Source organism: Mirounga angustirostris, unplaced genomic scaffold (genome assembly GCF_029215605.1).
Source record: "Mirounga angustirostris isolate CCGP_5_RB_7025 unplaced genomic scaffold, mMirAng1.0.hap1 SCAF_17, whole genome shotgun sequence".
Lineage (NCBI taxonomy): Eukaryota > Metazoa > Chordata > Mammalia > Carnivora > Phocidae > Mirounga > Mirounga angustirostris.
In genome coordinates, this window is record NW_026991725.1 from 22451077 (window position 1) to 22465956 (window position 14880).

A 14880-nucleotide genomic window follows, 5' to 3' on the forward strand; every position below is an offset into this window, starting at 1 on the left:
GTCCCGGCAAAGGACATGAGTCTCTCCCAGCTTGAGCTTTTCGGTGGGCTTATTTTGAGTACAGTGCATTCTGTGTTGCAGCACACACGAAAGACATGCCATTTACATGCGAAACCTGTGGAAAGTCGTTCAAACGCAGCATGTCCCTCAAGGTGCACTCCTTGCAGCATTCCGGAGAGAAGCCCTTCAGATGCGAGGTAAGGAGCGCGCTGCCCCCCAGGCCCCGGCCTAGGGACGAGCTTTTGTGTTCGTGGTGAGCAGTGAGGGAGAGGTGTGCAAGGTACAGGCCAGAGGCCCTCCAGATACACGCTCTGAGCTCTGAGCTCTGAGCGAGCGCCCCGCGTCAGCTCACGGCCAGATGGAGAAAGGTCATCTTAACCCTCTCAGACTAGGTTGAGCCCGGGAATAACGCACGATGAGTTATTTGTCTTCCCTCAGTAATCCAGAGAAGTTGGGGGTAACTTCGGTGCTAATTATTCGAGAAAATTCCCCCTTTATGAATAACTGAGCCATAGAAATATAGCAGAGCCAAACAGTTGACGCAGCAGGTCCTATTTTAGGTGTGAAAAAGAAACCTAATCTCAGAGACTTTGTAGGGTGGGCTCAAGTAAAGCTCCTATGCCTGGCATTCAAAAATCTCCACTGTGTCCAATGCAGAACTGTGACGAAAGGTTTCAGTACAAGTACCAGCTACGTTCCCACATGAGCATCCACATTGGGCACAAACAGTTCATGTGCCAGTGGTGTGGCAAGGATTTCAACATGAAGCAGTACTTCGACGAGCACATGAAAACACACACTGGTAAGAATTTCTTGGGAAGGGTGCCTGGGTGGCTCAGTTGGTTAAGCGACTGCCTTCGGCTCAGGTCATGATCCTGGAGTCCCTGGATCGAGTCCCGCATCGGGCTCCCTGCTCGGCAGGGAGTCTGCTTCTCCCTCTGGCCCTCCCCCCCTCTCATGTGCTCTCTCTCATTCTCTCTCTCTCAAATAAATAAATAAAATCTTTAAAAAAAAAAAAAAAGAATTTCTTGGGAAAAGTACAGATATGTCTCAAGCACTTGTTGATGATCACCTGTGAGTCTGTTTATGTAAAAACCGAAAGCACGAATTTGCATTCTAAGGGCAAATTCTACTTGAATTATTTCACCTGGCATATAAAAATACAGATTTATTAGCCTGAAAAATTGGGCTTTCATCACTCCGCTCATTTAAAAAAAGGATTATTTGTGAGTGCCTTTTAACTGTGGGTCCCTTCAAGATGCTGGATTCTTTGCTTAGGGCACAGGATCTCCTAAAATTGTATGCAGCTTGCTTTGTGTATGTGCAGTGTGCACAATATGTGTGATATTTTTTAAGGGAAGGGCTTCTGGACCTTTCAAAACTGAAGGACACTGACTGCTTTAAATAGAATACCCTCTCAGTGTGCTTAAAGTTTGATCGGATTGGATTTCCCCAAAATTACCACTTTTCAGGAACAATTCCCATCAGATGAAGTTAAATCATATTTTAACCATTTTGTGTTTGCAGAGGTTTTTGCTTCCTAGCATGGATGTGAATCTTGTAAGCATTTGACTACCCAGCTTGCAGGGAACTGGCTGAAGTAGCTAGCTCCTCCTGTAAACACTGCATCATTGTATCTCAGCCGTAACTTGGTATTCTGGGGTTAGCTAGTCTTTGTACAAATTGAACAGTATGAACCATTTTTTGGATTTCAGCATAAAATCTAATCATAGGATTCTACATTCTGTTTGTCCATAGAGTAGCAGAACTAGAAAGAACCACTTGCTTTAGCCCCTTGCTCTTTTTTGTTCAACCAGAGGTGAAGAAACTCTGCCATGGCTGGATCGCTTTAGTTCCCAATTTTCTGTTGAAGTCCAGAGAAAAATGCCTGCCCAGTGGGCTTCCTCCCCATTCAGAGCAGAGCACCCTCCGATTTTAAGGATTAGTCTAGATGAAGAGTCAGGAGAAGAGTTTACTTAGATAAATTGCCCCTTAAAGGGTAATGAGAACTTTGAAGCCTAAGTGGATGGACAGCAGGATATAGCAGAGTAATTAACAAATTCTCCTCTTCTAATTTGGTGGCTTTTGGACAGGCTCTTAGTTCCGAGTCGCTTTTAGGATTCAGTTTTTTGTTGTAAAGCAGGAAGCTGTGGAACTAGATAGAAAATAAGCTTTTTTGAAGGCAGAAGTTGTGTCACTCTCACACACGGTGCTTGGGACATGGTGGCCCCAGAGATGTTGGCCACGCCGCATCATTTACTGGAAGGAACCGGGAGCCCCTAACACCTCTGCACTGCCCTGCCCTGCCCTCCTCTTCCCTGCACCTCTCCTGGGCGTCTTTCTCCCGGTTCCCTCTTCTCACCTCCTCCTGCCTTCCCCTTTGTCCTTCTTCCTGTAGACCTGAAATGTCCATAATACGAAACCAGAGTATATATTTTGTGACTGTCATGTTTGTTGAAAAAATTTTATGTTAAATATTCTTCTTTGGCCAAATAGGCAAGCTCAACATTTCCTATTTCTTCCAAAGAAATACAGCCACCCAATAGCCTTCTCATTAAAAGAGTAGTACATACTTACTAAAAAGAATATGAGAAAATGTGAAAGTTAATAACAAAACTGATCATCACTGAAACCTTACTGTCAATATTTTGGCATACATTTTTTTAAAATTCTTTAGTTTCTTAATACACATATAGATAGATACTATAAAAAGTGTTTATGTATTCATGTATATAGACGTAAAACAAAAATTGGGTCTTTATTATAACTGGCTCTTCCTTTTGACTGTATTATGTCATTAACAGCAATATCATTTTTAAAATTTTTTATTGTTACGTTAATCACCATACATTACGTCATTAGTTTTTGATGTAGTGTTCCATGATTCATTGTTTGTGCATAACACCCCGTGCTCCATGCATAACGTGCCCTCTTTAATACCCATCACCAGGCTAACCCATCCTCCCACCCTGCTCCCCTCTAGAACCCTCAGTTTGTTTTTCAGAGTCCATCGTCTCTCATGGTTCGTCTCCCCCTCTGATTCCCCCCCCTTCGTTCTTCCCCTCCTGCTATCTTCTTCTTTTTTTTCTTAACATATATTGCATTATTGGTTTCAGAGGTACAGATCTGTGATTCAACAGTCTTGCACAATTCACAGCGCTCACCATAGCACATACCCTCCCCAGTGTCTATCACCCAGTCACCCCATGGGTCCCACCCACCCCCACTCCAGCAACCCTCAGTTTGTTTCCTGAGATTAAGAATTCCTCATATCAGTGAGGTCATATGATACATGTCTTTCCCTGATTGACTTATTTCGCTCAGCATAACACCCTCCAGTTCCATCCACGTCATTGCAAAGGGCAAGATTTCATTTTTTTTTTGGATGGCTGCATAATATTCCATCATATATATATACCACATCTTCTTTATCCATTCATCTGTCGATGGACATCTTGGCTCTTTCCACAGTTTGGCTACTGTGAACATTGCTGCTATAAACATTGGGGTGCACATACCCCTTCGGATCCCTACATTTGTATCTTTGGGGTAAATACCCAGGAGTGCAATTGCTGGATCATATGGTAGCTCTATTTTCAACTTTTTGAGGAACCTCCATACTGTTTTCCAAAGTGGTAACAGCAATATCATTTTAATGGTTGTATAATATTCCTTCTGGTAAATTTGCTGTAATAATACCCATCATTTATTATGCACATATATGCCGGGCACTATCTTAAGTGCTTTACCTACATTACCTCATACAATCAGTGTAACTTCTACAATAGTCCTATAAAGTAAAGGATGTTGTTTCCATTTTATATAGCCATTTCCCTACTGGACTTAGATGATTTCTGTTTCCAATTTTTCTACTGTTATAAATAATACTGTGATAAACAGCTTTGTGGTTAACACATCCATGATTATTCACTTAGGATAAATTCCTGGAAATGGGATTATTAGGGCAAAGAGATGTGCACATTTTTAAGACTTGGTGGTATGTATTGCAAAATAGCCATCCACATACACTCTTACTAGCTGTGCATGAAAATACCCATCTTCCCAACCCTTTCCAATGCTAAATAAAACCCTGGCTGATTTGATAGGTGGAAAATGGTTTCTTATTGTATTAATTTGCATTTAATCATTGCTAAGTGAGATTGGACATTTTTTCATGCACTTATTGAGGGTCAGTATATTTTCCTTCCTGAATTGCTTGTGTCTTTTTTGTATTCATCTTGCCATTGCAGTGTCTGACTTTTTTTTATTGTTTCTAATACTTCTTTATATATATTTACATATCCTGGACCTCGTTTCATGCCAATATTAAAGTGCTTTCCCCTGGTTTGTCATCTGCCTTTTAATATTGCTTGTAATAGGGTGCCTGGGTGGCTTAGTTGGTTGAGCAACTGCCTTCGGCTCAGGTCATGATCCTGGAGTCCCTGGATCGAGTCCCGCATCGGGCTCCCTGCTTGGCGGAGAGTCTGCTTCATTCTCTGACCCTCCCCCCTCTCATGTGCTCTCTCTCTCTCATTCTCTCTCTCTCAAATAAATAAATAAAATCTTGGGACGCCTGGGTGGCTCAGTCGGTTAAGCGTCTGCCTTCGGCTCAGGTCGTAATGCCAGGATCCTGGGATCGAGTCCCGCATCGGGCTCCTTACTCAGCGGGGAGCCTGCTTCGCCCTCTGCCTGCCGCTCGCCCTGCTTGTGCTCGCTCTCTCGCTCTCACTCTGACAAAAAAATAAAATATAAATAAATAAATAAATAAATAAATAAATAAATAAATAAATAAATAAATAAAATCTTAAAAAAAAAAAATACTGCTTGTAATACTCAAATTGGGAAAGTGGCCGGCTGGTGGGGTTGGACACGCCTGGCTCTGCATTCTCTACAGCCTCCGCAGGTCTCTGGTTCCTTGGTGTTAAATAAGGATGACAGGAGCACCTGGGAGAATACAAGGAGCAGGCTTAGCATTGAAGAAAAGAGATAGCTCTTTTGAGGCTGGAAGTAACCACATTTAGAGTATGTTTTGTTGGGGATTACGGCCATTGCAGGAACTGCCGCTGATAGGGCTGTTTCTTCGCAGTTAAAGAGAAGTGAGGCAGACCCTGTTCAGGGAGGCTGCCCAGCCCTGAGGCAGGGTTTCCTAGGATGGTGTGGATGTGGGGTGAGTTCAACATAGAATGATTGCTGATTCTCCTTGTACCGGGTACAGCACTAAGTGCCTGGCAACACAAGGATGAATTCAGACCTGGTTTTTGTCCTCAAGGAGCTTACACTTCAGGGACAGGGATGGTGTTGGTAATAATAATAATCATAATCATAGAAGCACTCCAATGTTCTGAGTGTCTGCTCTGTGCCTGATACTGTTCTAAGTGCTTTCCTTGTATTTTCAACTTCTCACAATCGCCTATTATTATGATCTTCATTTATCAAACGAGGAAACTCAGGCTCAGAGATCAAATAACTTGTCCAAGGCAGCCTGACTCCAGAACCACATATTTTAATGATTCTGATATAATTTAACGTAGCAAGTCATAAAATGGAGGGATATACAGGACATCATAAGGGCAAAAAGCACCATTCCAGAGTCTGTTCTCAGCATCCAGAATGAGGCAGTGCACTCAAGCAGATCAGGATCAGAGGGATTGTGTTAAATCGTCTTAATGACATATTGCTGGTTTGTTGATTTACAGTGAAAAAGCTGAGTGGCAGATGGTTCAGAACTCTTATTTCTTTGGTCAGCATGTTCTTTGCCTAAGTAAAAATATATGTTAGAAGCTAAATTATCATCAGAAAATTGATAGGGACAGGGCATTACAGCAGAGGAAGATACTTGAGTGATCTTAATGGTGAGTACCATACATCCTCAAATCCAAGAAGCCATCCCTTGTAAGACAAACTTAATTTGTACACTGCTGAGAAAAGGCTGCAAATAAAAATGGCATGCCATCAAGTGTAAGATATATGTCCGTCTCAGAGATGTCAGTATGCCAGGGAATGCATGTCTTAGAATTAACAAATTTTGATTTGTAAACATTAAGTAAGAACCTACTAAATTGGGCTATTGTAGTGAACTGGACTGAAACAACCCTAGGGTCACAGGGCTCACAGTCAGGCTGGGTAGACACGCAAGGTTCGCTGAAGAGCACAGAGCAAGTACATGGAACTAAATGAAGTTGGCTGGAGTTTGGTGGATGGGGGCGGCTGGGCAGGAAGTCTGATGAGACATGATACCAGAGAGCAATAAGGAGGTGCCAGGTCACCAAAAAACCCATAAGCCATGAAAAAAGTTTGGACTTTATTCTAAGGACAGTGGGGAATTTCTTGAATGGTTTTGAGCAGATTGTGACACAAGTCTGAAAGTTCACCCTGCCTACGGGGTAGAGGATGGGCGGGGAGGTGGGGAGCAAGAAAAGAGAAGGCAACACCAATCAGGTGGATGTCACAGTAACCTAGGGGAATGGGATGATGATATGGACTGCGGTGATGGCAGTGGGTGAAATGAAAGTGATACACAAGATAGGGTCAGCTGAACAGGGGGACTGATTGGATAAAGATGGTGCAGGAGGGAAGAACCAAAGGATAGTCTCAGATTTGGGTCTTGAATGCCATTTGTCAAGACAGGGAATGGTAGAGGGAGGAGCAGGTTTGCTAAGTAGGATAATGAATTTAATGTTGCACTTGTTAGTTGTGAGACCTCTACAGGACGTTCATGTGGAAATACCCGGTAGGCAGTTTGCAAAGTGGGTTTAAAGCTGAAGACGTTAGAGAGATTTCAGCTGCATATATGGATATGTAGATTTCTGATCGCTACTCAAGGATATTCATACTAAGTAGACTGGAAGCCAGATCGCTTGTCCCTTTGAACAGTGCAAAAAAACAGCTAAGTAGCCAGCCAAATTCTTGTTCTTTTCTATCTTCCTGTAAACGCTCTGCCTTCATGTGTAATGTTCTTTGTTCAGACTCATTACAGTACTGCTTCTTACAATCAGCTTAGCTTTATATGTAGCAGCTAGGTCATGTCCTTAGGTGTGTTGATGTTGATATCGATACTTTTCTAGTTACCTCGATGGACTTAGCTTTAATGTATCTTCCAGCCACCCAGTTACCAGCGCTTCCTTAAAGTGGGACGTTGTGCAGGTGGTTGATTGCAAATGTTACGTTTTTATTTTTCCTTCAGCTTCATTACAATCTTGAGGTCTCGCAGAGACCTTAACATCACTCATTATTAGTACAATTAGGAGATGGGGCCTGATGAGTAGTGAGAGTTAGAGGTAAGTGGGATTGTAGGCTTACTTTTGGAACAACAAATGTAGAAAATTTGGTAGGACTTTAAGAAATGAATAAAAGATTACTAAGCAATACAAAGGATAAATATTTACTTGACAGAGACAGTGAGAGAGGGAACACAAGCAGGGGGAGTGGGAGAGGGAGAAGCAGGCTTCCCGCTGAGCAGGGAGCCCGACACAGGGCTTGATCCCAGGACCCTGGGATCGTGACCTGAGCCGAAGGCAGACGCTTCACGACTGAGCCACCCAGGTGCCCCAAAAAGGACCCATTTTTAATTTGAACCCATGGATTTGTGATAGGTGGGTTCTAATAGTTTTTGGCCTTTCTGTGGCAAATCATTATAGCCTACAAGACTACAAACAGGCGATGGATAGAGAGATAGATCCCGGATTTGATCCAGGTTGGAACACACAAGAGAAAGTTAATGTCCATATATTTCAGTAAGCTTACAATGAATCCTGTTTGTGGATGTAGGGTCTAGGGTGCCTAAGAAGTGATTAGTGAATCAAGTGAGAGTGTTTGCTCCAATTAGACTAATAATTCAGAGAGTGAGTCCTTTGGCTCTGTTTCCATATAGCTGTTGGGAGTAAAGAATACTAACTCTGGAGAGCCCAGGGGGGTTTGAGAGGTTGTCAAATAGGTGTGCTTTTAAAATATTACATTATACAAGTAAATTGTGTTTATTTGAGAGAAAGAGAAAGTGCATGTAGGCATAAAAAATAAAACATCACTCATCATCCCATTACCTAGAGAGAATCACTGACATTTGTTGTAGTTCTTTCCATGTTTTTTCTATACCTGTTTTTAACTAAAAGTGGATAATACCATGTGTGCATTTTCATAACTTGCTCATTTTACTTAATAGACTAGAAGCTTCATAGATTATGGATTTTCATGTTAGTAATTCAATTTCTGTACTTTCGTTATACTGTTTTTAATGACGCTGTTCATCAGATGGGTATGCCATCTTGAGATTTGAAGTTTTTAAGGTAATTGGAGGAAATGGATTAAAAAGATGGAAAACAAGATGGGCTCTGAAGTTATCTAAAAAGTTGAATACAGGGGCCCTGGGTGGCTCAGTTGTTAAGCATCTGCCTTTGGCTCAGGTCATGGTCCCAGGGTCCTGGGATTGAGCCCCGCGTCGGGTTCCCTGCTCAGCGGGAAGCCTGCTTCTCCCTCTCCCCCTCCTCCTGCTTGTGTTCCTTCTCTCGCTGTGTCTCTCTCTGTCAAATAAATAAATAAAATCTTTAAAAATAAAATAAAATAAAAAGTTGAATACAAGACTGATCCCTCCTGACTGCACAGTCTAGTCTCTTGAGGAAGCGAGGAAAATTCTGGCTTTCAGAGAAGGAGGGCAACGGGGGCTGTCAGTTTCCAAAGACCGAGAGAAGAAATAAGGACTACGATATGGGTGAAGAGGTGTTCTCTGCTCGTGTACGAAGGGGTCCAGAGTGGAGAACAGGAGGGATGTTATTTTCCCTCGTTGTGCGGGGATGCACAAAGCATCAAGGTGTGAAGTGCCGTGTTTTATGTGTCAAAGCACGCTCTGGAGGGAACCAGACTGCAGTTTAAACTCCTGGCTCTCCTCTAGCTGTAGAACTGTGGGCAAGTTCCTTAATTTCCCCACATCAGTAATGTAGAGATGATCACAGCTGCCTCACACAGGCTGTCGCTGTGAGGATCACCAGAATTCATAGATGGAAAGTGGTTAGAACGGTACCAGGCACACAGGAAGCCTCCATACACCATAGCTATTATCTATGCAGAGTAGAGCAAGGATGCCGTCAGAACCAAAGGGAGCCGTACCTGAGGCGAGAACAGCCCCTTGCAGCAGGAGTTACAGTAAAGGTACGAGCTGCGTATCCTGAGAACTGACGAAGGAATTAATCAGTACAAGCATGTGGCCACAGAAACACGTGTACGCAGGCATTCCGTATGAAGTGGCGAACGGACATACATGTTCAAAAGCCATCTTGTTTCCCGCCGTGGCCCAGGTAGAAAAGCAGCAGACAGCACGGAACCGTGTCGTTGTGCAAAGAAAAGTTAGGAACCCTAAAAATGAAGCCCTTATTTCCTCCCTCGGTGCCTTTAGAATTATGGAATTTGGTTTCCTTTTTGACTCATCGGCCCCATGCTTCTCAGCCAGGACCAGGAGTCCCCTCCCAACCCTCCCCACACCCATGGACATTTGGGAGTGGTGTGGGGACAGTTTGGGTTGTCAGAATCTCTTGGGGGTAGCTAGTAGGCTGGCACTAGGAGCGCCACGTGCTCTTCAGATGTGCCAGGTACTCCCACAGAATGAAGAAACTGTCTGCAGAAATGCCCGCAGCTCTCCCACTGGGAGTCTGTGCAGCGTGGGAGTCCTGGCGGCCGGTGAGCCATCCAGCATTTTCCAAGTCCAACACCAAAAAGTATGCCACACACTAATTACGTGCGGGTAGACACCAAGAGACTTCTTTGCTCCACGGGACATTTCTAGCAGTCTTTCTTTTGTCTGGAATTCAGAAATGGCTAACAGACGAACTTTGCCTAAATTTAAGAGGCAGAGATATGGCCGCGGTCTTAGCCGCCTTGAGCACAGGGAACTGACTAGAATGGTTCTTCACGTAGGATGTGAAGGATCACTACTGTAGATGCCTTTTTCTTTTTTTTTTTTTAACCACGCCCAGATGGTAGGTTGTATGCAAGTTTTACTCCTATCTGTTCTTACTTGTTAATTCCCAACTTTGGGAGACTCTTTGAATATGACATGCTGTAAGGGAGAGGAGTGCTAATCTCCTGGTTAAATATGAGGAATAGCGTGAGCATGTAATTACCGCCTAGTATGTTAATCATTTTTTTGTGTCTGTGTTCATCTCAGGAGAGAAACCCTTTATCTGTGAAATCTGTGGCAAAAGCTTCACCAGCCGCCCCAACATGAAGAGGCACCGCAGAACTCACACAGGCGAGAAGCCCTATCCGTGTGACGTGTGTGGCCAGCGGTTCCGCTTCTCCAACATGCTTAAGGCCCACAAGGAGAAGTGCTTTCGGGTGACCAGCCCCGTGAATGTGCCACCTGCTGTCCAGATCCCACTCACAACTTCCCCGGCCACCCCAGTTCCTTCTGTGGTGAACACACCCACGACCCCCACCCCTCCGATCAGTATGAATCCTGTGAGCACTCTTCCCCCCCGGCCCATCCCCCACCCCTTCTCACACCTCCACATCCACCCACACCCTCACCACCCCCACCACCTCCCCATCCCTCCGGTCCCTCACCTCCCCCCACCTCCAGCTCTCTTTAAGAGCGAGCCTTTAAATCATAGAGGCCCAGGTGAGGACAACTTTCTGCGGCACCTGGCCGAGAAGAACAGTTCAACACAGCATCATTAACATCCATCTCCTTAAGTGTGTCCTCCACGAGTTGTGTGCCCGTGTGAGTTTGCAGAGGGAGTTGGTGAGCATTTCTGTAGCTGTCAGACTCTCCTCAGCCTCCACCAAGAGCTTTGTCATTGTCTTGGTGAGTCAACACATCCAAGGGAATGAACGCGAAGACCACCTTGAGCTCATGGAGGGAACTGTCATCTAAACCAGGGGAACCACCGAACTAAAGCCCAATTTGCTTGCATTTTCTGGTGACTTTTATAAATTTCAAATACTCAGACTTGTGGAATTTTATAATTTCATATCAGCTGATGAGGTATGCTTGCTTTTATATCCCGGACTTCTCCTCAAAGAGGGGACAGGCCTGGTTTCCTTTGTACTAATCGGGAAGGCTGTGAGATTAATCCAGAGCATTAATTGTATCACTGTGTATCGTAACAAATTCTTTTCAGCTTTTGGTGCTGGCTTCAGAATGGAGCCGGCCGTGTTTCCCAGTATATCCAGCATTATAGAGAAAGACGGGAAGTTTCTTCTTTGTGTAGCTCTCCTAACGCACTCTTTATTTTACTACAGAAATTATTTTAGAGTTTTTGTATGGACTTCTTTAGTGGTCTGTTTCTAAAATGAAATGTATTTCAATAAGCGGTGTAATTTTTTCAGTGTAGCTGGGCCTATGTTGTAAAATAGAAAAAAAATTTTTATAATCATCAAAATGTGATTCTTAAAGATGCATATAACTTCTATAGTTCAAAGTTATTCTTACATCCGTACAACTCAAAGGTGCTTCAGAGACTAGCTGTATCTGAGAGGGTCTCCAGACACCAGGTTACTGCACGGTGAGGTTTTGCTTTCAGAACTTGGCGTAAGTCCTTACTAGTTTTTCAAATCTCCGCATCACACTCAAGTGTCAGTGTGTTAGGCTTGTTGACATGCTCCTGTCCTCCGCGTTTCACTTGGTGGGGTCACCGCATTAAATGGAACGATTGGCAAGGAGTTGGATCTTTCCCAGGGAAGTCACCTAAAGCTTGCGGGTTTTAAAACTCTGAGTCAAGCTGTTCACTGTCAGGAGGAGGAAGCGGGTGGTGGGGGGGGTGGTGTCCTCAGTCATGGCTGTTTCTCACTGTCCCCAGAGCTTGCCCGTGTTCCACCTGTGGCGACGACAAATGGAAGTCTCATGATACACTGCTTGTTTTGAGGTTGCTGTGTTTTTCTAGAATTGTTGTGACAAGATAAAATAGTACACTAAAATCACAAACATGATGTTGCTGACAGTAGCTGAGAAGTTGGCATGAGAACAAATTGACTGTGAGTTTTCAAATGTCTCTTCATCCATGGATCTATCCACAACTTTGAGCTATTCTATCACAGTTTAAATTGTAGCGAGGGAAAGAAAACTACATTTTGCTGCCCAGTTCTCTGCAGGTAATTATGTGACACAGTGTTGACAGGTGGTGAGGGCAGCGTCTCTAACACCTTTAAGACAGGTTACTTTTCCAGGTTTGGGAAGCTTCGAAAGAGTACGATCAATCAGGAGCTTATATAGGAAAGGCTGAAGAGAAGGGCTAACCTATTGCTCATATTTAACTGATCAGATTTCTCCAGACTCAGTATAGCTAAAAATTGTGTATTTTTTTTTTTCATCTCAGAGAACTGAGTTCCAAAGCTAGGTCTGCTTTCTTTCTCTCTCTCCCTCTGTGTTTTAATCTGGACATTTCTTCATTTTTCTTTCCTCAGGCTCTTAGATCATTGCCTAAATCAGAACCCTGGCTTTTATTTATTTTTAATTTTTAATATTAAATGTGCAGATATGCTTCAAGCACTTTTCTGGCTGATTAGCTCTGTGGTAGGAAAAAATGGAACTCTCAAGTGAGGTCAAGTCCCTGTTTTGTAAATATCACGTTCTCTACTAGCTTTTTGGTTTAAAATTTCCACACTTTTTCCTTTTGATTATTGCCTTTCCTCTTCTATGATGAGCATAGGAAAATTTTGGAATGAGGCAGAAAAGTAGCCCAAGACCTACTTTTCTTCCTGTTTGTGGATATAATTCCAAAAGAATGTTATTTTAAATCTTTGTATACAGTTTTTGGACACCCGGGTACCCAAACCGATAAGGAAAGTTAATTTCTTGTTTGTGACCATTATTTCTTTAGTGGCTGCCACCTCTTACTCCACAATCTCCTTCCCATTCCATGAAAAGTTTGTGGGTGGATCTACACCTTCATGTAGATGTATCATTACTTAATGGCCAAGCCTATAATATTAAGATGGTTTTTTTAAAGATGTAAATTGCAACTTAATTAATTGGTTATAGTACCTTATTTTATTCTACATAAATTTACCATATTGGGCAGCAATTCTGAATTCCAGACTTGAGACCATTAAATCAACCATTTTATGAAGTGTACTATAATTATACACTGGAAAATTCAGGTAGTCATATTTGATTTTTTCATCCAAGTGAATATAGCCATAAGAAAATGCCTACTACATAGGAAAACCAGTATTAAGCAAATAATCACCACCACCCTTAACAGAAGCAAAAAAAAGGATTTTTTTTTTTTTTAAATCAGCATTGTCACATAATACAATTCACGGTGAAATGTATTGTGGAACAATCTGAAAACCTCTACTTTTTTTTTTCCCCTAGATAAGTATTACCTTCCCTGACTTGGGATTTGTGGTCTTCAGGAACACTGCTCAGAACATAATGACTCCTCATCAGTGTCATATCACATATAAATAATGAAATGCATTAAGAATATTTGCAACATTCGTGCTTCTGAATACAAGAACTGCAGGATTAAGCCTTAAACATATATGTGCATCAGGTTTAATGTGCTTAAGACTCGAACTCAGGGTTGGAAATTTGATTGGGGTCCTTCACTAGGATGAAAGTTGCATTCTGTGGTGTGTTGCCTCTGACAGAGAGCACAGCTCCCTGTGACTTCAGAACTTCATGCCTGCTTGCTATCTGTTTATGAAAAAAAGAACCGTGGAGGAGTTTGAGTTCTCAGCCCTTATCTGTCCTTCGTCTTTTAAAGACAACAAAGGCCACATTTCAGCGTTATATAGATATCCAATTGAGGCTTTTTCTCATTACTTAATTTTACTGTCCTCAAAGGCTTGTATCGTGGGTAGGGTTAAGGCTTACTCGAGGAAAATCCCCCAAGGACTTTCTTGAGCTGACATTGCTTTTTTTTTTTTCTTTTTCTATGCTTTTCTTGTAGATTTATCATTCAAATATGAACTCTTCCTTAGCCTTAACGAAAGGCTGCTTGCTGCTTTCTCAAATTGAGTCAGGTAGGCTCATACTGAGTTAGATTTTTTAATTTGAATGAAGAAAATAGGATGAAAAGTTTAAAGGCACGTGGCTTCATTTCCATGTATATTTGTGATTTGATTCTTATTTTTTAGCAAGCCGGGAGTCTCCACATAAGACTTTATGGAAGTTCAAAGAAATCTTTTGCAAGTCAGTTATGTATACTTTCACAGTCTACCATTTACATGAATTGTTCTAAATTGATGACTGAGCATGACATTACCGTGGTTGTACCATCTTTTTAAAAACTACCTTTGTTTGGAAGTACCTTTTCATTGTGGTTAGAGGCTCCCTGTAATTTGATTGTCCCTAGGATACTAACTGAAGCCAAAATACGCTAAAGAAACGCTCGTCGACTGAATTTTCTAGTTCTTGAAATTGTTTTCAGTTCTTCTGTTTGTCGAATGGATATGTGTGTTTTATTTTTATGTCACTGGAAGTTTTAAATTTTGAGAAGATCAGGCAGAAATAGAAATCCATTGCCGATGGTGTTTATTTTCCCCATCTTGCAGATTTCAGTCAGTGAAACAGAATGGTAGGTAGGGTTTTATTGTAAAAAGAAGAGGAAGAAGAAGGAAGAAAACAGAAATTAGGGGAAACCGTTCTGTTTGAGCTACTGTCTAGAAGAGACAACTTGTATGACGTTGCCGATCCACGTGACCAACATTTTGGTGCTGTTCTAGACGGTACGGGAAGTATTTTAATGGAAAGGGGGATAAGTTACATTCAAGAATTTTATCAGCTATTCTACCGCGACAAAAACCGGCTCGCTTGGAATTCTTCAGACGATAACATTGAGCCAACAAATATTGGGTTTTAATTTCTCTTTGCCTAAACCGAGATAGGAAATTTCCCAAGAGATCATTTCTTTTCAGGAATGAAAGGTCATTAGCCACGAGAGACAG

The 14880-nt window shown here is 42.4% G+C and overlaps 1 protein-coding gene across 3 annotated transcripts in view; it reads left to right on the plus strand.

Annotated features, from left to right (window-relative positions):
• Positions 1-14336, plus strand: part of ZNF652 (zinc finger protein 652) — a 59510-nt gene extending 45174 nt beyond the window's left edge. For all 3 annotated transcript variants that reach the window (XM_064583370.1, XM_064583369.1, XM_064583371.1), the window contains 3 exons: positions 82-197; positions 658-802; positions 10154-14336. In XM_064583370.1, coding sequence (XP_064439440.1) covers positions 82-197; positions 658-802; positions 10154-10665 — 773 coding nt within the window. In that variant the 3' untranslated portion in view covers positions 10666-14336. The remainder of the gene's footprint in view (positions 1-81; positions 198-657; positions 803-10153) is intronic.
• Positions 14337-14880: the final 544 nt, after the last annotated feature.